The sequence below is a fragment of the Penaeus vannamei genome, chromosome 35, assembly GCF_042767895.1.
Source record: "Penaeus vannamei isolate JL-2024 chromosome 35, ASM4276789v1, whole genome shotgun sequence".
NCBI lineage: Eukaryota > Metazoa > Arthropoda > Malacostraca > Decapoda > Penaeidae > Penaeus > Penaeus vannamei.
Genome location: NC_091583.1, coordinates 21165785 through 21190784, shown reverse-complemented (window position 1 = coordinate 21190784; position 25000 = coordinate 21165785). Strand labels below are relative to the sequence as shown.

The 25000-nt window shown below is 38.8% G+C and overlaps 1 protein-coding gene across 1 annotated transcript in view; it reads right to left on the bottom strand.

Moving 5' to 3' along the window:
• Positions 1–19109: 19109 nt before the first annotated feature.
• LOC113813562 (uncharacterized) overlaps positions 19110–25000 on the bottom strand; it is a 185974-nt gene continuing 180083 nt past the window's right edge. The window contains exons 2-5 of the mRNA XM_070114225.1: positions 22665–22682; positions 21664–21775; positions 19730–19917; positions 19110–19311 (exon numbers count right to left, since the gene is read on the bottom strand). Of these exons, the coding sequence (XP_069970326.1) occupies positions 19143–19311; positions 19730–19917; positions 21664–21768 (462 nt within the window). The 5' untranslated portion in view covers positions 21769–21775; positions 22665–22682 and the 3' untranslated portion in view covers positions 19110–19142. The remainder of the gene's footprint in view (positions 19312–19729; positions 19918–21663; positions 21776–22664; positions 22683–25000) is intronic.

Sequence of the window (25000 nt, the reverse complement as noted above, 5' to 3'; positions counted from 1 at the left end):
AAGAAAGAGCGAGATAAAAAAATAATAAAAAACAGACAAGAGAGAAAAACTAACGAGACAGAAAACAGAAAATGATAGAAAAAAACAGATAGAAAGAAGGAGAAACAGATAGAAAGAAGGAGAAACAGCCAGAAAGAGCGGAGTAGGGCAGACGCGTGCTTACCTCCCGGAGTCCCTCATTGCACTAATCGATACAGAACAATTTCGAATAGAATTAATGTTCATCATTTTCATCCAGCGTTATGGGAGAAGGTCCGACGGCATTAGGATAGGATAGCACGCAAGCCAGATATAAAGGGCTTTCATTCTGCATCATTTAAAGGGCTTTCGTCATCTGCACCTCGAATATACTTCAGTTCAGTCTAAATTGTATATGAGAACTTTTAGGTTAATGTGTCTCTCTGTCTGTTGTCTTTTTTCTGTGTATGTTTAAATATGCAATTTTATTTAATTTTACTTTATTCTATTTGAGTGTTCACTTATCTAATTGCCGCGTGTATGTTTGTGTGTGCGTGCATGTACATGCGTGTGCGTGTGTGTGTGAGCGTGCGTGTGTGTGTGTGTGTGTGTGTGTGTGTGCGTGGATGTGTGTATATAAATTCCGCCTTTATTCAAGTCCACGTAAAGAAAGGAAATACCTCTTTTTCGCATTAATATATCACATCACGTGACGAGTCTCGCACTGACGATATTTTCGGTCGGCAAACATGGCTCCTTGTCCAAAGCAGCGCACAGAAAATACTTTCTCAAAACGTTTTTTTCTTCTTCTTTCTTTATTTCCTTTCAGCGTCAACGATAGCTTGGGCACGGCTATATTCACCTGAACCAAGCACCTTCAAGTACATTCACCTGCATTCACGGCCCGTTGATAATTCGCATGTACAAAGAGCTCGGGAGACTTCGCCATCGTCGAAAAATGAATGCTCACGTACCTCAAGGCATTCAAGTGACCGCGTGCCTAAAACATATCTACCGTGTTTTGGCGCGCACCAGTCATTCATATCAAAGTACAAAGAGGTTATGGATAAATTATGATAGATCAACTGAGTGAGTGGTAGTAGTACAACATACATGTCCCAGTTTTGGATATAAAGGATGAAATAAAAGTTGGTAAGAATGATTTTACGGCCGTATCCCCCCCCCCCCCCCCCGACTCCAAAAGTATATAGATCCGTTGAACCAACTGTTGCTCTCATGTGACTTCTCATAATCGACCTCCTCGTATTTACTCTGAATATATGGATATTTGCTGCGAATATTTTCTGCTTTTTATGTTTTGTTCAGACTTATCTAATGATTGGTATTGGAAAAAAGTTTGTTCATTTAACGTATGAGTTTGCACACGAGATCGAGGTGTCAAGGGAAAAAATATATCGAGTATAATATATATTAATAATAGATGTAGCGGAAGAGGCAAGAAGAATCACTAGATATTTACTTCCAGTCAACAAACCAACGTAAGAAATGGCAGCAAGCGAAGAAATACCAAAACAGAACACCAAAAGAAAAGAAAATAGTTGAAAACAGAAAACGAACACGGCGAAGAAAACGGAAACAAATAGAAACAAGACGATGACGTGCAAGAAATTCGCACCCGAGAGTTTGCAGTGCAAATACCGTGCTCTCTCCTGATAAATCACTCACGGCAAATACACAACGAATCTAAATAAAAGAGAAACTAGAGAGAAAGAGTATTTTTGCGTATCTATCAAAACCGATAATCCTTTATTTCATTAATTTATTTATTTGCGTTTTTCTTCTATCCAAATTCTTTCATCTTATGATTTTCTCTTTCTATTGACATTTCTTATCTAGAGTGCACCTTCATCCTTAAGCACATTCAGTATTTCCTTCTGTCTCTTTCACTTCATATTTCCCAATGTAAAAAAGATGGGAAATATAAGAAATAAAGAAAGGATGGAAGAATAGAAAAAAAGGAATATATATATATATATATATATATATATATATATATATATATATATATATATATATATACATATATATATGCATATATATATGCATATATATATATACATATATATATGCATATATATATATCTATATATATATATGCATATATATATATGCATATATATATAAATATGTATATATATATGTATATATATATATGTATATATATAAATAAATATATATATATATATATCTATATATGCATATATATTTATATGCATATATAAAATTATATATATATATATATATATATATATATATATATGCATATATATATATATATATATATATATATATATATATATATGCAAATATATATATGCATATATATATATATTCATATATATATATATATATATATATATATATATATATGCATATATATATATATATATATATATATATATATATATATATATATATATATATATATGCATATATACATGCATATATATATATGTATGCATATATATATATATATATATATATATATGTATGCATATATATATATATATATATATATATACATGCATATATATATATATATATATATATATATATATATATATATATATATATATATAATGTACACACACAAACGCATGTATATATAATGCATACACACAAACGCATTATATATATATATATATATATATATATATATATATATATATATATATGTGTGTGTGTGTGTGTGTGTGTGTGTGTGTGTGTGTGTGTGTATACATACATATACACAAATATATATGCAGGATGTGTATCTATCTATCTATCTATATTGCACTGGGTAAACTTTCCCGTCCGTGCCACGTGCATTTTCAGACTATCCAAATATTGCCAAATATTTCCCAGAATGATGTTTTCTGGAATCAAAGACAAAATGAACCGCTTTTGTGAAAACATATCCTTTTGAAATATGAATCTGTTGATTTGTGCTTCCCCGACTTCCTGTGAAATGAGGATTAACGTTGCTTTCCACACATATCTTTAAAGGCAAAATCATTTCATTTCAAGCTATGAAGAAATTTTTCATCCTGTGAAAAATACTTACACATATAACAGAAAGAAAAATAATCAAAGCAAGTCAAAGATAAGTAAATAAAGACAGAAAAAGAGGAACCATTAAGTTGTTTAGGCTCAAACCCACCCAGCTGAAGAAAGTGAATTGCACGAAACCACAAACTATCGAACAAGCAATTATCGAACACACTCTCCTGTTACAAACCTGACCTTGATTCACCTCCCATCGATGCAGTTCATACACTAGAACATATCTACGAACGAATAGATCTGGGAAAGGTTGGATCAGTAGCAACTCGAGGAAGTGTCATGGTGTCTGATTCTATTTTTGGATAAAAGCACATGAGGTTTATTTTGATGACGTCACAATAGTTACAGATGCTTTGGAAATATGGTCGATCATTTTGGTCTCTTAAATTTTCAAAAAGGATGGTAAATAATGATTTTAATGGTTATATTTTCATTGAACAATCATCCAAACAGCCGCCATGACACCTCGAGTTGCTACTGATCTAGCCTTTCCCGAATAAATATTGCTATATTAATTCATACTTACTATGCTGTCCCTACAGGCTGATCTATATCTCTCTAACAATTAATTTGAATACAAAAAAGGTTTTTGTTACTGATTCATACTGACCTCGTTCTTTCATTCCATGTTGATATTCTTTAATAAATAAACCAATGAATAAGGAATCTAGTTTGAAATTCTTTGAATAAGTAAATAAATCTAATGTACGCTACTTCGATTCGCATTCGTTATGCTGTTCTTACTCTGACCTGATTCTTAAGAAAATAAAGAAACAGGAAATGTACTTCGATTACACTGCTTCTATTCCAAACAGATTTCCAAAACGATAATGGCGATTATAAAAATGTAGTTACAATATTAATTTGATTCGTTTTGTTTCAGTTCTAACCGGATTCTTGCAATGTAATAACAATGCACTGGAGCGTCAGTTCATATTGACTGCATTCTTTTTGGAAATTTTTATCCACTAACAACAATCCACACGACTTTCATTCCTTCAGGTTAAAATACGATAAGATTTTTATGATTCAAAAATGTGGAGTCATTTTTCAACATTCGCAGTGCTATAAAAAAAAAATGATAATTCATAAATGCGATGGCTTTCCTAACTCAAAAGTGTGAATCCCTTTTTCTAATTCGAAAGTGCGATGACGTATTTCTGTTTCAGAAAAAGCGACGACTTTTTTCTAATGAAAAATTACGATGACATTTCATTCCTTCGTAAGAGCGATAACATTTTCCTTCAAAACACGTCAACTTTCTCCCCTTAACAATTATACACCTAAGCTGGATCATGTCAAAGAGTGTAGTATGTGGGAGGGTGAGAGTGAAGAGTGTGTGAAGTGTGGGGGAGAGTATAAGATGTGTGAAAGAGTGTGTAGTGAATGAGAGAGTGAAGTGTGTGGAAGAGTGTGTAATAAATGAGAGACTGAAGTGTGGGGGTGAGTATAAGATGCGGGAGAGAGTGTGAAATGTGTGAAAGGGTGTGTAGTGAATGAGGGAGTGGTGAGTGAGAGAGAGTGAAGTGTGTGGAAGAGTGTGTAGTGAATGAGTGGTGTGTGAAAGAATGTACATTGTGTAAGAAAGTGAAGTGTGTAAGAGAGTATGAAGTGAGTGAAAGTGTGAACTGTGTGAGAGAGTGGTGTGTTATAGAGTGCAGTCTGTGAGAGTAGAGTGTGTTATCGAGTCAAGTGTATGAGAGTGGAGTACGTGAAAGAATGTGAAATAAATGAGAATGAAATGTGCGAAAGCCTGCAGCGAGAGTAAAAATGAGAAGTGAGAAGTGAATGAGAGAATCTAAGAAATGGAACAACGTAGGGTAAACAAAAATGTGGAAAGACGCAGACGCAATTCGTAACAAAAAAAAAAAAAAAAAAAAAAAAAAAAAAAAAAAACACGCATCCGGGACCAGGTCATCCATCAAACATACTCCAGGTGATGAGGATTTTTAGACAACCCTTCCGGTGACTTCCGCGAAAGGAGATTAATGACGTGGATCCTTGCATTTCTCCGGTTGTTTTAGGTGGGGGTGGGGGTGGGGGTGGGGGTGGCGTGGGGAGGGTAGGGGGGTCGAGATGACTTAGGGTGGGGGGGGGGGGTTAGTGGGGAGGAGGTGAGTAGGGGGTAGGGAGGGGAGTGTGGGAGAATGTGGTGGGGATAAAGGCCAATCGGAAAGAAATAAAAGAATGTAGAAATGCTGGTGTAGTTGTGTGTGCGTGTGCGTGTGTGTGTGTGTGTGTCTGTGTGTGCGTCTGTGTGTGCGTGTGCGCCTGTGTGTGCGTGTGCGTGTATGCGTCTGTGTGTGCGTGTGCGTGTATGCGTCTGTGTGTGCGTGTATGCGTCTGTATGTGTGTATGTGTGTGTGTGTGTGTGTGTGTGTGTGTGTGTGTGTGTGTGTGTGCGTCTGTGCGTGTGCGTGTGTGTGTGTGTGTGTGTGTGTGTGTGTGTTGCTATGCGCGTATGTATATGTCTGTTGTGTATATGTATATCTACATAAATGGGTGCGTGTAAGCGTATGTAAGTGTGTGCACCCTTGTGCGTGTTGAACGAGTAAATGAAGTAAAATGAAAGCGCACCAACACAACAGCTCTCTGCTAAGCTTATAGTCTGGCGACATTAATTAGGCATCAATTAAGATGGAAAATTTCTTCAAAGGAAATATTTGCATGTCTCAAACAGGCTCTCTTGTGGAAGCGGGCGAGTAAGAGTCTCAAGAGATTCAAGTGTACCCAAAGTATACGGTACTGTACTTGAATATTTAAAAAAATGTTCTGTACAGGCAATACTTTCTGCTGAGTTCACCTGTACTTCTGCACCCTACATATTTAATGAATAATTCCACTCTACCTTTATCAGCAAACCTTTTTTTTTTTCTTCTTTGCGTCAATATACCTTTTATTAGCAAAGATATAGAAGTTGCTATACTATCTAAAAAAAATACTTTTGTATAAATCTAGAAATAATTTGAACACACACACACACACACACACACACACATATATATATATATATATATATATATATATATATATATATATACATATATACATATATACATATATACATATATATATGTTTATATTCATACTGTATACAAACAAATAATGAAAGACGAAACAGTTCAAGGCTAAGCCAACATAGCCAGCGACTCACAGAAATGCCAATCATATTTTCTGTCTCTCCTTTTCAATTAAATGCAAAGTGAATGTAAAAGAAAAGAAAAAGACAAAGACGAAATGCGCAAAAGCCCAATGGAAAAATGGCAAGGTCCGGCGTTGATGGAAGAAGCTATTTTTAGAAAGCGATAAATAATAACGAAGCTTTTAGTCAGTATTGCGAAGTCTACCCTCCATGACAACCGCAAACCGTTTTCTATGTTTCGAATACCGATGGGGAAAATAGAAAGAGAACATGAAGGGCAACAGAGCCGAAACAAATGAAGGTTCGAACAAAAAATAAAGATATCAACTTTAAATTAATGTATTTGTATGTATGTATGAGTTCTGCATGTGTGTAAGTGCGTATGCTTCTGTATGTACGTAAGTGCGTATGTTTCTGTATGTACGTTATGTTTCTGAACGTGCGTATGGACTCATGTTTCTGTGTGTGCGTACGTGCGTATGTATAAAAGTATGTACGTAAGTAGTTATGTACGCATGTATATGTGTGTGTATATGAATGTGCATATGTACTGTCTGTATGTGTATTAAAGAGGGGGGAGAGAGAGGGAGAGAGGAAGGGACGGAGGGACGGAGGGACAGAGGGGCAGAGGGACAGAGAGAGAGAGAGAGGGGGGGAGAGGAAATAGAGAATGAAAAAATCAAGAAAGGAAGGAAAGAAAATAGAGAAATAGAGCAAAGGCGTTGCCTATACTCATGCAGCACCGTCCACTTCGATACGTAAATTTGTACAAATGTACACATAACACCAAACATTCGTTCAGATCGTATTCCATTTTTTTCTCTTTAAGAATTCCATTTATTTTGAAACATCTATAAATTTCAATAAACCCACACCAACTGCGCAACACGGTGATACGAAAGTGACCTGAGGCATGCATCGTGTCAGCGAGTGCAACAAACGTGCATCTTTTTTTCTTTGTTGTTTACATATGTAAGTGCGTGTGTGTGTATCCTTTATTTATTTTTTCCCTCTCTTTTGCATGGACTTTATTCTGAATATCTGAAAAAAAAAAATGTTCACTCCAACAATGACAAAAATACCGATCGAAAAATCGCTACAGAAAAATGCTAAAAAATTCCCATATACATTTCAGATTGTTACACATATTCAAAGCTATGAGAAAACAAATGCCAGACTGTCTAGCTGAAGGATGTCCAGACAGCATAGCATCTAGTGCTTCTGCTTATCGTTTAATGAATAGATTTCTAAACACCTAGAAGTCTATTACAGCGCTTAAAAAATGGCGAAATTGTATATAAAAAGATAACAGCAATCACAATGAATATAACTCAGACCTTTTGCCTGCGCGACTGTTTAATGAAAATTCATCACAGAAAAGTAAAAAAAAAATAATAATAACTCACTGATATATGTTCTAAAAAGATATATTGTTGCCAACAGACTGAAAACATCACTTACCTTACGTATTCTATGACCTTGGCCATTGTCTTGCATTCTGTTGCTCTACTTCACAGAGGTGACCAAATACTGTAAATAGAAATAAATATATGTTTATGAATATATATAAATAATCACACACACACACACATATTTATATATATATGCACACATACATACATATATACATATATACAATACATATATACATATATATACATATATATACACATATATATACATATATATACATATACATATACATATATATACATTTATATGTATATATATACATGTGTATATGTATAGATATATACTATGTATATATATGTGGATGTGTGTGTGGGGGGGGGGGGTGAGTGTGTGTGTACACAAGTATATATGAATATATGAATATATGAATATATGAATATATATATATATATATAATATATATATATATATATATATATACATGTGTGCATGTATGTATGTATGTATATACATACATACGGAAAAAAAAATAAAACACTAAAACGCTGATAGCATAATAAAACCCCTAAAGAATCGAGACAGTCGAGTCGGGGAGAATCTCAGGCACGAGTAGTCAGAGTGGAAGGGAGAGAGCGCTCACCTGCCGAGAAAAATACAGAACTACAGCATCTATGATACAGAAATAACCAAGGACACAGAGAAAGGGCTGAAAGAAGAAAGATGGGGAAAGGGTGGGGGGGGCGGGGAGAAAGAGAGGAAGCAAGAAAGAATGAAAGAAAGGAAGAGAGAACGGGAGGGAGGGGAGTTAATAATAAAGAGATTAATTCAAGAAAGCATGAAAGGGTGAGAAAGAAAGAGAGAGGGAGGAGAAAGAAAAGTAAGGAAGAGAAAGAGCAGTGCGGCAGTTTTAGCTCAACCCCATGCACACTAGTTTGCAAGTAAACTCCTTCACTCCTGCAGCAGTAAGGTAATTGGCCATGATTTATAAAACAACCCCATAAAAGTGGCTATACATCACGTTAGTACATCCAAAGCAATGAGCCATTTTGCAGGAGAAATCAAGGAAGAAAATCAATAGAGAAATAGGCAGTTCTTTCTTTCTTTCTTTAAGAGACTCACAGTATCTCAAAAAAAATAAAAAAAAAAAAAAAATTATATATATATATATATATATATATATTTCTTCCTTTAATGGACAGCATTTACGCTCAAAATAGAAAGCTGATGTTCTAATATACTAATATACTATATTGTGGTTATAATGACAGTGACATCCAAAATATCAATGTTTTATACCTCAGTTGCTGTTTTTTTTCTTTTCTTCTCTTTTTCCCTCTATATAGAAGAGACTTTTGATAAAGTTTGCCATCAAAACTTGGTCGAAATGTATGCATGTGGAGTGGTAAGAAAACTACAGACCGTTTTCGAGAATAAAGTAACATACAAATGACACTGATTCTCCAGGGAGTTCTCCAGGGTAAGATACTGGAACCGGTCACGTATCAAATATCCATACTCATTCCACTCATTCTTCAAGCTTAAGTCTCTCCAGATGACGGTATCTTGTCCTTTACTTATGATCTCTTTTGCTCCAAACATAATTTTGCTGATAGTTATGGAAAGATCTGTCATTAAATTCCACATCGATTAATGGAAAACTGACAAGACCACAACACGAAATAGACACATTGGGAACTCAAAAAAAAAATAATAATAAAATAAAATAAAAATAATAATAATAATAATAAAATAACAATAATAATGACTTCGGCAAGGGATAACGAAAAAACGTATATTAAAGGTATAACAATAATAATGATTATGGCAATGGTAGTGATAGTAACAACTGAGAGATAGAAATGGCTGATTGATGTAAATTTTGATTGATAGTAATGAGAATGGTTGTAGTTACTGATGATAATGGTGATTGTGGTGATACTAACATACATATCAAAACCAATACCGATACCAATTATAATAGTAATAATGTTTATGAAAATATAATAATAGTTGCAATAGTGATAATCATAACAATAATGATATATATGATAATATAATAATATTATATACATAATAATTTTGTTTAATTCCATTTTTTACAACGGTTATTCTTTGCTGTGACAGGCTGTCTCCTTATTTTGATTTTAAATTACCCCCTGTGTGCAAGGAGTGGCCGGGGTCACCATCCACTGGCAGAGCGCGGGATTTTCAGTCCTACGCTCCGCAGGTCAGCAAGATTGGTAAGAGAAAGCACTAACGCTTCGGCACACAGTATTAATAATAATAGTGGTCCGTCGCATCTTATAAATTAAAATAACGACAGCGAGTATATTAGATGTCAGTGGATGAACTATATAACTCGTTCTATACCAAAGAGGGAGAAATTTAAACACGTTGAATGCCTAGATCCCCGAGGGTAACGCACGCAACCAATCCAAGTCGCAAAGAAAGGGTTTTGAACAAGGCTGTAACACGCAACAGACATGTTCAGTTACCGAAAAAACGGAAAAAAGTGATCGCATGTCGCAGAATATGCCGACGGTATTTAGGATACCCTGGCAGTTTTCTGTTCCTTTCCCTCCTTCGTTCTCTGTTATGGTGCGTTGTACGGGTCACCACTGTATGAAACCGAGCTCAGACATATTCATTCTCATTCGGATATGTTTATAAATATGTATATAAGCCATATACATAAACACCTGGACCTGGACACCTGTCAGTCTTTCCCTATGTCGGTCTGTCTGTTTCTCTCTCTGGATCTCGATCTCGATCTGTCACTATCTCTCTCTCTCTCTCTCTCTCTCTCTCTCTCTCTCTCTCTCTCTCTCTCTCTCTCTCTCTCTCATTCACTCACTCATTCACCCATTCACTCACCCATTCACTCACTCACTCGCTCTCTCTGGCACACGCCTAAGGTCTTAGTATAGCCCGGTGCCACACAGAACACTCGACCAGTTGTCTTGATCATGACGGATCGGCTTCTTTTATTACAGAGGAAAGAACTCACAGAGGCCATTAGATCCGTGGCTTTGTAGATCCTTCACAGTTTCCAGGATTCCTTTGTGACATTTTGATGACTGTTGTTTGCTTTGGATGCATTTAAGGCAGTTTCTCGCTTTCCTCTTTCGGTCTCTGAATGCTTTTATTTTTTTCTAATTCCGAATCTCTCTCTCTCTCTCTCTCTCTCTCTCTCTCTCTCTCTCTCTCTCTCTCTCTCTCTCTCTCTCTCTTTCTTTCTTTCTTTCTTTCTTTCTTTTTCTTTCTTTTTCTTTCTTTTTCTTTCTTTCTTTCTTTCTTTCTTTCTTTCTTTCTTTCTTTCTCTCTCTCTCTCTCTCTCGGTCTGTATGTCTGTCTGTATGTATGTCTCTCTCTGTCTGTCTCTGTCTCTCTCTCTCTCCCACTTTCTCTGTATTTTTCTCTATCTTACTTTCCGCCTTTTCCCTTTTTCTTATCTCCGTTTGTTCGTCTATGACTCTTTTTCCTTCCTTCCTCGCCCTATCTCATCTCCCTTTCCATCTCACTCCCTCTCTTTCTCCTCTCCCTCTCCATTTCGTCCTCCAGCTATCTAATCTCCCTTTCTTTCTCCCTCGCACTCTTTCACATCCTCTCCCTCTCCCCTCTCCCTCACACGGACGGCAAAAACACTCAGGTGTTCCAGCGAACAATTTCTTTTGAAATGCGTACGTGTGACTCTCCAGGACTTTTATTCGATGCGTGTCCTCCACGTCCCGCGTCCCTCCTCTCCTCCTTCCCTCCCCAGCTTTCCCTCCTTCTTCCCTCATCATCCTCTTTCGCTCCTCCTTCCCTCCCCATCCCCCCCACTTCCTCACCTCCTTCCCTCCCCAGCTTTCCCCCCTCCTCCTCCTCTCCTCTTTCCCTACCCGTCTCCCTCCCTACTCTCCTCCTTCCTTCCCACCCCATCTATCACCTCCTCTCCTCCTTCCCTCCCCATCTATCACCTCCTCTCCTCCTTCCCTACCCATCTCCTCCCCCTTCTCTCCTCCTTCCCTCCCCAGCAATCCCCCCTCCTCATCCTCTCTTCCTTCCCTACCCATCTCCTCCCCCCTCCTCTCCTCCTTCCCTCCCCAGCTTTCCCCCCTCCTCCTCCTCTCCTCCTTCCCTCCCCATCTACCACCTCCTCTCCTCCTTCCCACCCTATCTACCACCTCCTCTCCTTCTCTCCCCATCTCCCCCGTCCTCTCCTCCTTCCCCTCCCATCTTCTTTCTCTCCTCTCCTCCTTCCCTCCCCATCTCCCCCCTCCTCTCCTCCTTCCCTCCCCATCTACCACCTCCTCTCCTCCTTCCCCTCCCATCTTCTTTCCCTCCTCCTCCTCTCCTCCTCCTTCCCTCCGCATCTTCCCCCCTCCCCCCTTTCCACGTGCACACAGCCCAACTCAAAGAAAAAAAAGAAGCATTTTCAGCATTCAGTCCACTGAGATGTGTGTTAAGAGTGAAAGAGTTGTGAGAGGGGGTAGGGGGGGTAGTATTAGAGGCGAGAAAGAGAGGGGGAAAATGTGAGAGGGAATGGGGAAGAATGAAGGAAGAAACGGAGCATATAAAAGAGAGACAGACAGACAAGCAAACAAAGCCAGTGGAGGTAGAAGTGAGACAGAAGGAAGAGTAAAAGAAAAAGAAAGAGGAAAAGAGAGTAAAAGAAAAAGAAAGAGGAAAAGAGAGTGAAACAAAAGAGAAAGAAAATGAAAAGGGGAAAAGAGAACGGTGAAAATATATAGAGAGAGAGAGAGAGAAACAAAGGGAAGGAAAGAGGATCTACAAGACAGAGTGGGAGAAATAAAAATAGCAAGAGGCCCCACTACGATCCTTTCGTGTGGTGTCTGATCCCCCTTTATAGACACTAAAGACTGTTCAATCCTCCAACGTGGGATCTATTAGTCCGCAGGGAACAATTTCTTCTCGGTTTTTCTTCTTTTTTTTACCAACACAACTCTTTGTTTACAGAAGGAAAGAAAAAAATAAAAATGTTATTCTTTTCTTTTCTTTTCGGTGTGTTATTCTGTTTGTTTGTTTTTGTATCTATTAATTTGTCTCGTTTCCTAGAATCATGTCTATATTTTTGTTTCTTTATAGCTATTCCCTTCCCCTTCCTCCTCCACCTCCACCTCCCCCTGTCTTTCCTCCTACACCTCCCCCTCCCCCTCCATTTTCTCTCCCCTCCCCCCTCCACCTTCCCCTCCCTCCTCCTCTGCTCCACCACATCCCCCTCCCCTCCTCCATCTCCACCTCCCCTTTCTCCTCCACCTGCATCTCCCTCTCCCCTCCTCCTCCACCTTCACTTCCCCTTCCTCCTCCGTTAAAAAAATGGTTCCGGCTAACTGGCAATTGTCAGTAGAATCCTCCCGCAGTCCAGGAAATAATCGTTTTCCGATACACGAGCGTAAGACACTGGCGGAGGAGGAGGGTTGCGGCGGCGGTTGAATGAGACTGGGGAGAGGGGGAGGAGGGGAGGAGGGTAGGGATGCAAGGAGGAAGCAGGAGAGGGGGGGGAGGGTAGGGATGCAAGGAGGAAGTAGGAGAGGAGGGAGTAGGGTAGGAGTGCAGGAAGGAAGTACGCGAGGAGGGGAAAGGGTAGGATGCAGGCAGAGAGGAAAGGGGAGAGGAGGGGTAGGGATGGGGTGCAGGGAGGAAGGGAGAGAAAAGGGGAGAGGAGGGGTAGGGAAGGGGCGCAGGGAAGAAGGGTAAGGGTACAGGGAGGAAGGGAGAGAAAGGGGGAGCATAGAGGAAGGGGAATGGAGGGTGGAGGGAAGATTGGATGGGGGGGAGGAAGGGAAAGGGGAGGGGGAGGGGGAGGAAGAGAAAAGGCGTGCGTAGTGGACTTTACAAAATTACGTCTCCCTCCAGGAGATACAGAAATGCTATCTCACAGGCATACGCATATTTTCCTCTCCGACGGAAATCTGACGAACTCAAGTTGGCAACACACTTCTATCGGACTAGCGGCGTGGCGACGTTTCGCTCTGTGCCTTCTTCAGAGACTAAGGGAGAGACTACTTTTTACTACTGAAATCTCCCCTGCATCTCCCTCATTACTACAATCTGAACTTCGGCCGCCTTCACTTCGCCAAAACCCGGGGCACGAGCATTTTATCCCGCAAGTCTGGATGCCCGAAAACAGCTTGTTGCCACAGAACGCTATTATAACATTTTTAAACCGTATTCATGTTGACAAATGTACAAAAGGTCATTTTTATTCATACCTTTTTCTACGTATAACAATTCATTTGTTGCTTCATAAATGTTATTTTTGTATTTTCATTTTTGGCAGAACTTTCACCCTGAGAAGGCAACCACAAGATGGATTTGAATTCCTTAAACTTTTACATTATAAAGTATTTAACATTTCATATCCATCCTTGCAATACTTAGAAAACTCAATATTTTATTTCCTGAGCCTTTTTTATGTAACAAGATTTACAATAGTTATTTTAAAAGGTTCATCTTTCTTAATTTTGCAAGTTGTCCCATATATTTTCTTTTTTAATATTCCATTTGATCTTGACATTAATTTCCTCAACATGCACTGATTTGGGGAAACCGAAAAAGCATGACGAAGGAATTCAAGATTTGCGGCCGTTTTGTTAAATTTCTGCCAGACCTTTCCATATGAATATTCGTATAAACAGACATCCATATACGCAGAAATAAATGATATATCAAATTATCAACTAAATATACATTTATTTTTCTATCTGTACGGTAGACATGCATGTCTAGACTGACAGATATTAATTTGTTTCTGTAATTGTGCATGTCCGTGTAATGAATGTCGATTATGTTGGGCCTGGCACAATAATAACGCCGTGGATATTGTTCCGGCACCGGATTTTATAACATTTTGGCTATTCGTCTGGCATACACTCGCGCTTGCGCACAGTCAGTAATTCGGTCTGTCATTTCAAGCACATCAAAATTTTTAATTATTCTTAGGACCGAATACATGCTAAGTTTGCTACACTTTGACATTTCTGTGATTTTCATCCCTATTCTGTGATTTTATCGTGCCTATAAACGATAGGACCGCATCCGTCAGAGACGAAGTCCCCGACTCCCGCTAACAATATTGGGGGTTCCCGTGGGGAATCGAGGTTGGGGGGGGGGTGATTTTGTTCATACCAGTCCTTGAATCTTTGACATAAAACTGTGCGAAAGTGCTCTCTTGAAATTTGGTCAAGCTGTCCACATCAGCAAAACAGGCAAATTCAGTTCCAACTTTGAAGGAATCCATACTCGATGATCGACCCTTAGCCATGAACAATAAACAACACAAAATAGCGCCAAAGTTTGTATGCAATGCTAATGCGTAAGCGCGAGTGTTTGCGCGCAAATAGTTAGTGCGCGTGTATGCCGGACGAATAGCCAAACTGCTATAAAATCCGGTGCCGGAACAATATCCACAGCGTATTAACAAACCGGCCGTTGCTCTTGCGGAATCCGGAATGGGCCTTCCCTTGATGGTATAAAGTTGTGTTGTAAAGATCTGTTAACTTAGGAAGTGAGACATATTTGTTAAGTTATTTCCAATGAAAGTGACTGAAGTGATTCGGTGCCTTATCAATTATTTTAGTGAAGTTTTCTTTATGCTTTATAGCTTTGATAAATTTGGAAATGAAACCTAACACCGATTTTCGGGTGAACGAAGCATTTTTCTAATTTCTTTCGTCGTGTTATCTGGCACTCATTTCCTTCACAAGTGAACAACAGCTACAATATCTGCCATGATAGCTGTGGAGGTCATGATATATATCAGGGAATTTGGCGATAAATTCGAGAAATATCGGCAGAACACTAGCAAGTCCATATATTGACGCGTTTCCGGGTTAGAGATTCTTCAATCCCTTACACCCTCTTTCAGTCGGCAGGCTCCCCCTCATCCCCCGTCTGGCCTATGCAAATCTTTACCTCATAAGTTCTGGCAGGAAAGACCCTTATCTCGGTAATTGTTTTACACACTCTTACCTAAAGCATGGGCCAAGGTGCAGGTCACTCGGATCGTCGCGATTTTCAGGTCGTCGTTGGCGGGAATTGCAACCACTAGCCGCCCTTTCTTATCGAACAGCGGGTGCTACGGTTTCGCAGAGTCGAAGAAAAACTCCAAGAACTTGTGGTAAACTACTTCAGGTTTGTACTGCACTTCCACTAACAGTACACTTCGATTTCTTCATCGTATTTATCCTCACACCCTACACACTGTCTAGCCATGATGGAACTGATTTGAATTTCAACTGCCTTTCCCTAGGTCCACCTTCTATTGTCACGTGATGATCTATTTCATATCTGATTGGTTGTATTGAGGTGGATGTCAAGTTCCTATGGACACGTCACGTTTAAGTACGAATCTAATTGGCTCATTTGATTTCCCTCGCATACGTCATCCGCTACAAATTCCTCAGATTCTCATTGGGTTTTAATAACGACTTTATTCTGTCGCGGCGCTAGAGGGGCCGTTCTTGAAAATCGTGTACTTTATACCATTTCTAATACCGTTATCATTCATTTGCGAAGAAAATGGTATAGAAGAAAACTTCCATAGGATAATGTGGTCTATTACTTGGTAAGCTCAGATTCTTTAATTTAGGGGTTAGGTTTCATTCCCCATAATACCTAATGCTTTAATTTGTTTGCATTTCTTTTAATGTTTTACTGTTTTATTACAAGGTTTCATATGTCGCCATTTCTCTTAGAAGTGGATAGTAAAAGGGATTGGAGAAGAGAAGGAAAGGTAGAGGGGAAAAGAGAATACCTTGCAAAATTAGTCCATTGAGAGCTGAAGCCAAACATAAGGGTGATCCCGAATGGGTCCTAGTCTTCGTCTCCTACGCCCCCATGCCAACAACGGGCTTGGGGCTGGGAGGTTAATGGTTACAAAGCAAAATAAATGTGCTAAACACCAAAAGGTCGTATAGCACTATAGAATGGTGTAGTGAAAAGGGTAAAGAAGGGCGATGGTAGATAGGGTAGGTAAATTGGCTACGATTGGGATTACAATGGCGATTTTTTTTTCTTTTTTTTTCTTTTTTTTTTAATGCTGGAATACTACACGGATGCCTTTGTGGTAAGAAGTGGTTAGCAAAAAGACGAAAGAGCGGGAGGGGAGGGGGAGGGTAAGGGCTGTCAGATCACTGCTTCAGGAGAAGTTAGGAGGGAGTTGTCCAGGGAAGGGGGTGGTTGTGACAAAGTTGTGGGTTTTATCCAGGGGGAGGTGGAAGGGATAATGGGGGATAATGCAGCTGAAGCAGGGAAAATTGAATGTGTTGGGAGGGAGTAGTAAGGAGTGTTGTGGGATTAGGAGGATGGATCGCTGTCGGCAGTTACTTTGAGCGAAAAGGGAATGGGAGCAGAGAGAGGTGTAGGCCTGTTATTTTGGGTCATTAGGTAGTTTTGAATGTCATTTGTGAATTTAACTGGGGAGGTCTGAGAAACAGACTTTCGTATAAAGGGGAGAAGTGAGGACCGATTTTTGAGGACCAGAGGAAGGAAGAGGATGTAGGAGAGACTGTGGTAGATAGGGTGGAACCTTTCGCCTTTGTGCGAATAGTTCTTTGGAAAATAAGTAAAGGCCTGTCCGGACAAGTAATCATGGTCGACGGGCACACGGGCGGTCACTAAGATGACGGCACGGGCAGACAATGGTTAATGGTTAAAAGCGAAATAAATGTGCTAGACATCTAAGGTCATATAGCACCATAGGAAGGTATAGTAAAGAGTGATGTCAGGTGATAGTTGCTATGCGTCAACTATCTAGAGTAATGTTGGAAAGTTGAAGATGGGCAAGGCGGTTGGTGAGGGAAAGGGTCAAGGTGGATTAGGTAAGGGAATTAGGTCAAGTGATATTTATGCGTCTGAGGAAGGAGAACAGGTTTTTATAAGAAGCAAACAAACTACTTTGTAAACAGGAAAATACCTCATTTTCTCGCCTTTGACATCACCCTCACGTTTGCCCGCCGATCATGCCCACCACTTGGACAGGCAGTCAAAGGTACATTTGAGAGAAACCATTAACTTGATCGAACACACAATGAGCTAAATCACCAGGAAGTCATTGGTGGCTCTAGCTTCTGTAGTAATATTTATTTTTAAGCTTCTGTTTACTCGTTTGAAAACGTTCAGCTGTCAACGTCTGTGCAAAGTTCAATGAGGAAGGATCCATTGAGATTACAAGTTACTGAGAGCTAAGCACGGAGATAGAGGGAAATGGACACCGCTATCTTCTAGAACACAAGAAACAGCACAAGCTGCAACGGCTACATTTACCGCGAAATGACGAAATTTCCCGCTTTTCACTGCTCAACCTAATTCCACAACACCCTCTTAGCCAGAGTTCTTAATGTCCGAGGTTAATGATTAAAAGCGAAATGTGCTAGACATCTAAGGTCATATAGCACTATAGGAAGGTATAGTAAAGGGTGATGGCAGGTGATAGTTGCTATGCATTTACTCTAGATAGTTGAATAGCAATGTTGAAAGGTTAAAGATGGGTAAGGCAGTTGAGGGAAGGGTTCTGGTGGTTTAGGCCAGGGAATTAGATCAAGTGAAGGATATTTATGCGTCTGAGGAAGAATGTCCAAGGTGCTAAGGGAGGCACAGGGGGCTTGCCTCTTGTCTAGTGAATAAATAGGTGGCAAAGAAGGTTGGGTGTTCGGGTTCGCATGATACCCTGGTTTTGGGACACTGCAGGGTGCGTCGCTCTCGGTAACAAATACAATACTTGGTCTCAGTCTCCGAGTCCTACCCCTACCCCCCCCCCCTTTCCCCACGACAAGAAATAGGGCAAAATGGTAAGGTAGGGGGAAGAAATACTGTGGGAGATGCGGAGACATTTCAGGGAGGGCGAGGGTAATTTAGTATAATATAACAAGCAGGGAGGGAAAATTCTTGTTTTAGCCAAGTCTAAGATCAAATCTAACCTTACTCAAGATCTGCCACGCTGGCTGTAAGCAAATGGGGAAACATGCTCGTCAGTTTTGGCTCCCAAGATAACTTGGTATTTCGTGTACTTGTACATTCCTCTTAGTAAATATTCATCATGAAAGTAACTTAATCTATTAATATGACCGTTAATTGTTAACTGAATTACTTGATATGCATACAATTCCTGATAACACCATATCAAAAATAGTTCCAAGTTGAGAAATGCAAATCTTAGATTGCTTAATAGAAAATTTAGTATTTTGATATACATTTACTATAAAGGGTACACAGTATACCATTTAGTATTGTTTCCCATGTTTTTCATACTTTAACCACCCATTGCCTTCAATATACATTTTACTTTTAAGCCACTATAACATTTAACCAAATCATTTTTTTTTCATTTCACACAATTTCATATATTGAAGAGGCTGCCAAATCGTATATTAATGGAATCTTAATATAGTGAATGGAATATTAACCCGATAGGACTGCCAACTAAAGTAAGGATGCATCTTTGAAATCAAAGTAAAGTGCAGGTAAGGAACGAGGTACTGAGAAGTGAAGAACCAACACTTACCACATTTGGGATATTAAGAACGGATTTGAAATATTTCTTTATTAGATGCACCACACATCAACACTTACACCTTATCTGTCCTAACCGAACCTCTAGTTTGGGAGGCTTGTTAAGTCTTGGGTTGCAACAAAAACGCCTTTTTCCAAAGATAGCATAATACCTCGCCCTTTGACATATGCTCTTCGACGGAGGGTACTGTGTAGGGCAGGCAGGCGGCGTTCTATCCCTGGAGCAAGAAAATGTCATTAATAATGCGGATAGGATATTTTAATACAATTGCTTTTAGTACGTCTGATCTCGGGAAATTAACTGGCAACTCATCCTCACTTCTGCAGGTCATCGATTCGCCAGATTTCCTGAACTAGGAAGTGGTCACCTTTATTAACATGCCTTCGAAATGTACTAACATTAATTCAATTAATACATAATCTAATAAAATGGCACAGTGCCTATTTCAGGAAAGGGAAACTGCTAACTCTTTACCTCTGAAGCACATCTTTTTGCCAAATTTCCTATATTAGTTTGTTAATTTATACGACTTAAAATTTATATATTTTTAATGATACCGAGCGAATCAGTAATGCATACAAGGCGAGTTGCTTCCCCCGCCCCAATCACTGGATGAAGTAGTTTGATCTACTTACCAAGACCAATAACACGGCCTAGCATACTCTCCTGTTGGATAAGAGGTTTCGAGGTCGCTAGCCTTTTCCTTCATCATGCTTGGCATTCCCTTCCAGATGTGGTGTAGGTCTGCACACATGGAGTCTCCAATGGGGGTTGGCGACACTGGTTTCATCAAGTCATCGACTGTTGGTGTTCCGAACTCGGGCTGCCATGTATAGGAATTAAGAAATTAGTGAAGTGAAGGGCTTACACAAAGCTAAGTGAGTGTACGGTTTAGCATTTCGTCCCATTTCCTATCCATAATAGGAATTATACACGGAGAAAGGGGGGGGGGCGTAAACGAGCAGGAAGGACTGATCTTAAAACTCGCTATTGTTCCATTTCCACTTGACTAAAGTTCAACCAAATTAGCATGGTTGTCAGTTTGTGACCATTCACAGTCTAGTAGATATAGGTTGTGATGTGGCGCTGCACTGGATTTTAGTGCTGCACAACTTTTTTTCTAATGGAGGGCAAGTTCCCTTACACAAAGGTTGGCTTTAATCAACAATAGAACGTCTATGAAATGCTACTAAACTTAAATATGTGCAAGTATGAATGTACTGTGTAAATCTAATGAAATTGTGGTGCGTATATATAGGTAAAATCGATCACATCGTGTATTTGAGGAAAGAACATTTGACAAATGCGATAGTCTCCGCGCGGCATTCTGCACGCCTCTTTTTCGTCGTTTAATTCTAATAGGTTCGCTTCTAAAAATCAATATTGATAGCAATGATTGTAGTTTTTCCATCGCCTACAACGCTGTTAACTTCAATTTTCTCTTAGTCGGTGCGGTCGTATCGTAAACCTTAACCTGTTGTACACGTGTGAAATATATGCATGTACAAGTGCAGGGGCGTCATTTGTTTTTTCTTGGGTGTCGGAAGAGGGGGCAGGGGCGGGTAGGTGAGCTAGGCAAACAAATTTAGGAAAAAGAGTGGTTAATGTTTACGGTATGGATGCACTAGCTTTGGGCAAATTTAATATGGTATTTTTGTAGAGGATAAAAAGTTGCAGTCGTCGGTACAAGATATTCTGCTGACATGAATGGTAATGCCAAAAATAAAAGAAAAAAGATTGCAGAAAGCATCACTCTCCGCTTAAGTCACTCCGTGCTCCCGAGTTTCAGCTCTTATTATCCTCTGAAAATATTAATAAGCCATAAAATTACCCATCACTAGTTTGTGGTTGCCGGCAGCTGTCATTGCTTACATCCAAATTCTATTGCGACATCTCGTCCTGCTCGCCCAGTTCCGTAGGAGGGCGAAATAGACGAGATGGACTTTTTCATCAGGACAAGTAGAGGTTCCGAACGGTCAACACATTGTCCAATTTGTCTGGACGAGCACGACGAGGAGTTCCGAACGTAGTTTATTCCCTAAACAAGGATGCAAGCCCCTTAGAGTACCCCCTATTTATTAGCACTTCGTGTCAACCTAAAGAAAATGGTTATTAACAACTGGCTGTGTGAGGATGTTGTGGACTTCTCTGAACGATATGCTACAGCAGATATTTTCGTCAATTACCGTTAAATACGAGGCCGCTGCAGCTTAAAGTATGCTGTTTCTTATTCTATTTCTTACACTATGAAATGGCATTGTCCATTTCCTTCCATCTTCGCGGCGCTCTGTAACCCATACCAACGGTAAATATGATGCCTCCTGCAGCTGTAGCCGTGATGTGTATGGTTATTTGTCCATTCCCCATTATCTGCCCGCAGCATGTCCAGTACGTAGGGTGGTAAACTTTCCCGAAACAAATCCTCCATATACTTCAAATAATTTTGTTTTTATTTTTTTTTATCTCATACCGCTTTGGTAATAACACATCTGCATAATTTCCCTACAGCTACCTCATTTTACCTCTATTCCCACAAGTAAAAAAGATAGAAAACATTAACAATACTCACATCAGTCAGCAGTTTCCCCATTAACTTCCACTTTTCGTTGCTGGCCGGGGTACTCAGCACAACAGCCACTGTGCACATGAGAATGGTATAAAGCAACACCGCCATCGCTGATCTGGAAGGATTTTTGGTATAGATATAATTCCTGCCAGCCATGTTTTAGACGAAAAATAATATATGCAAATGATAGGGCGAGTGATTCTAAGAAACTTATCTTCCATGTACTTCAACTGCAACTCAATAATAACGGAGTTAGAGGACAGGCTAGAATGAATAAATTGGAACATTTTGAAGGAAATTATGTATTAACATTGTCTTATCTGCATGGAAGTAAAATATAGTTTTCCCGGTATGGACGCATTCACTTGGGGTAATTTGAGGACACATACACAAGGCAGTTGCAATCGCGGTACCACAAATCTGCAGACACGAACGCTTACTGCCTCAAACAACGTGAAAGGTCGCGACAGACTTCACAGCCTGTCCACTCGATACTACTTTGCCCTGCAGCTTAAACTATATTGTATCCTACCATTTCTTCCGCTCTATAAGATTGTATAAGAGGGAAATGGATGCTATGCGCGCCGCTCTAACTTTTACCGTCAAATGTAATTTACTGTTGAATAAATATTCTGACGCGGAATTTGCGTGCGTGTCCGTACTGTATATGATTACCATAAAATTACCGCACTCTTGAGTATTATAAGAATTTGGTATCTACAAATCTACAAGAATATCTTTAATTTGCCCTTGATTAGTGTGCCCATTCTGTTAAGATTAACCGGTACTACGATTAACACAAATCTAATTTCAAGACTGATCGAGCATGAAGAACCATCATATCCGCGCCATGCAAATTTCTTAAGAAACAAACCGTAAACATTGTTAAGAAACAAACCGTAAACAATCATTTTTGCTGGCAAGTAGTTATATGGAATGCGTATCTATCCCTTACGATTTACTATTCAATCAAAATTACGGAAAGATTGTGAGGTAGATCTTACCTGTGGATGTACGAGGCTGAGTCTGGTACCCGAGTGAGACCAGTTTCATGGAAGTGAAAACGCAAAGTTCGCCAACAACAAACCCGCGAATTCTAAAATGACTAGGTAACTTTACTGCCAACCCGCTACTTTTCCAGACGAGCTGTTTGGCAGTTGTTACATTTCCTATAAATCATACTATATCTGCTTATAGGGACATGAGGTTTCTTATCAAAGTGGAGTGAGCTGTGGTCGGAATGTATTTGTAAATTGATGCTATATATTTTTTTTCGCTAAAAGACGGAATGCGACAGACGGTAATGATAACCATATATAGGCAAACAGATAGTTTTAGCTATAAATATATATAACCATATATAGGCAAACAGGCGGTGGTTGGGGGAAGCACACGGTTGTATCCTTGTCAACGGTACCACACGACAACGATTTTTTTTAATAATGTAAATCTGGAAAAGAGAAAAAAGTGAATAGCAGAAAATATACAAATGATATACAAGCAATTAGTTTATTTTGCTTGCTTGACGTCATTCATTTTCGTGTGCAATTGGAGGGACTTCCAATCCACAACCCACACCCCCTTTCCCTACAGTACAAGGCTAAGTAGAAAAGACGGGAAGGTACTGACAAAACAAATAGGATCTCGGAATCTTTCGAAGTGTGTTGATAGATTAACAGATGACATTGGTTAAGGTTGACCGGAAAGTAAAGCTAGAATTCCATGGTTGTTTTTCTTTTGAGTCCGAACCACTTGTAGAATCGTAAACAGTTCCCGCTTCTTGTTAGTTTTGCAGATATGATTTTCTTATTTTCATTTAGATCGTGTGTGTCATTTCTTATTTTCATATTCATTTCTCATACTGCTGATACTTATTGAAAATTCAGAATTCTTTTGGCCTTGGGCAACCCTGTAACCGACAATTTTCAGAATAAAATATGTGTGCAAGTCAAAAAAAAAAAAAATAATAATAATAATAATAATAAATAAAAACTTGCTAGTACATACTCTGTACAATGGAAGTATTCGTAAGTATTTTTTTGACAGATGCGTACATAGTATATTATATATATATATATATATATATATATATATATATATATATATATATATATATATATACAATATACTATGAACACAGTACGGGTATATTGTACAATGCTTACATTTTCTAGATAACTGATAAAGCCTACTGTATTGATAGAAGCAAATTATATAATTAAAAAATAGTATTACTTATTTCACATATTTCAATGTTTGAAATATTAATTCGTGACGTGACTAAATTCATCATGAGATGGTAGAAGCAATATGGATTTTTTTCCTGGCAAGAACTACATCACTCGAAAAAGAAAGGTTGCTGTTATTCCTACTTTTTTATATGTTAGTGATAAACCGTATTTATGTCTTATAGCATTAGAATATTTCTAAAAGCATAGGTTTTGCCTTTTGTTAATAAAACGTATCTATTTCACAAGTTGGTACAATATTCCTCAAAAGTTGGTACAATATTCCTCACATATCTTCCATACGAACTTAATTAAATCAAGTGCAAGAACTTGGCAAATAGCTAGCAGAGATACTCAAGAGAAGGATTCAACAAATTACTTATAAATCACAGTATTTAATCACTTATAAATCGTAGTATTTAATTTTCTCTCCTGCCTTACGAGGATCTACAACCGAACTTCAGGGAACACTGATTTAGATGCGTTGCCATTGGATCGTAACTTTGATGATGCCTCTAAGCTAGAGCGTGTTGTATATCACTGAATTATTTCAAGGTATCGCTTAAATGAATGTCTACATAGCTTAAAAAAAAAACATTCAGAATACGAGGTTGAAATGAGCTGGAACGTATTAACATTCGTCAGCTTGCTTTCGAAACATTTCAACAGGTATTTAACGTCAGCAGAAATGACTTCTAAATATAGCAGGGAGAGATTACAGAAAATGATCACACCAAACTCGTATGGGTGTTATCAGACCTTTTTTTCCTTGCGACAATAATTTTCTTGGAATATGTGATATATTTCTACACAAATAATATGCGCTTGAGAGAAAGAGAGCGAGTGCATACATGGATAGATGTGTATTTAAGTATATATGTGTGTATATATATGTATTTATATATGTGTGTGTGTACATATACATATATGCAGGACCGCCGACAGGGGACCGTAAAAAATTACAGTAGTCGCTTATTTGACTTAAAACAACATTGGCGAATCTTGTAATAATAGCCAAAATTTTGGTATATTATCAATAAAATGAAATTAAGGAAGTGGTTCAAAAAATATTTTTGAAGCTATGTGATATTGGTTACATATTCTTCATTACA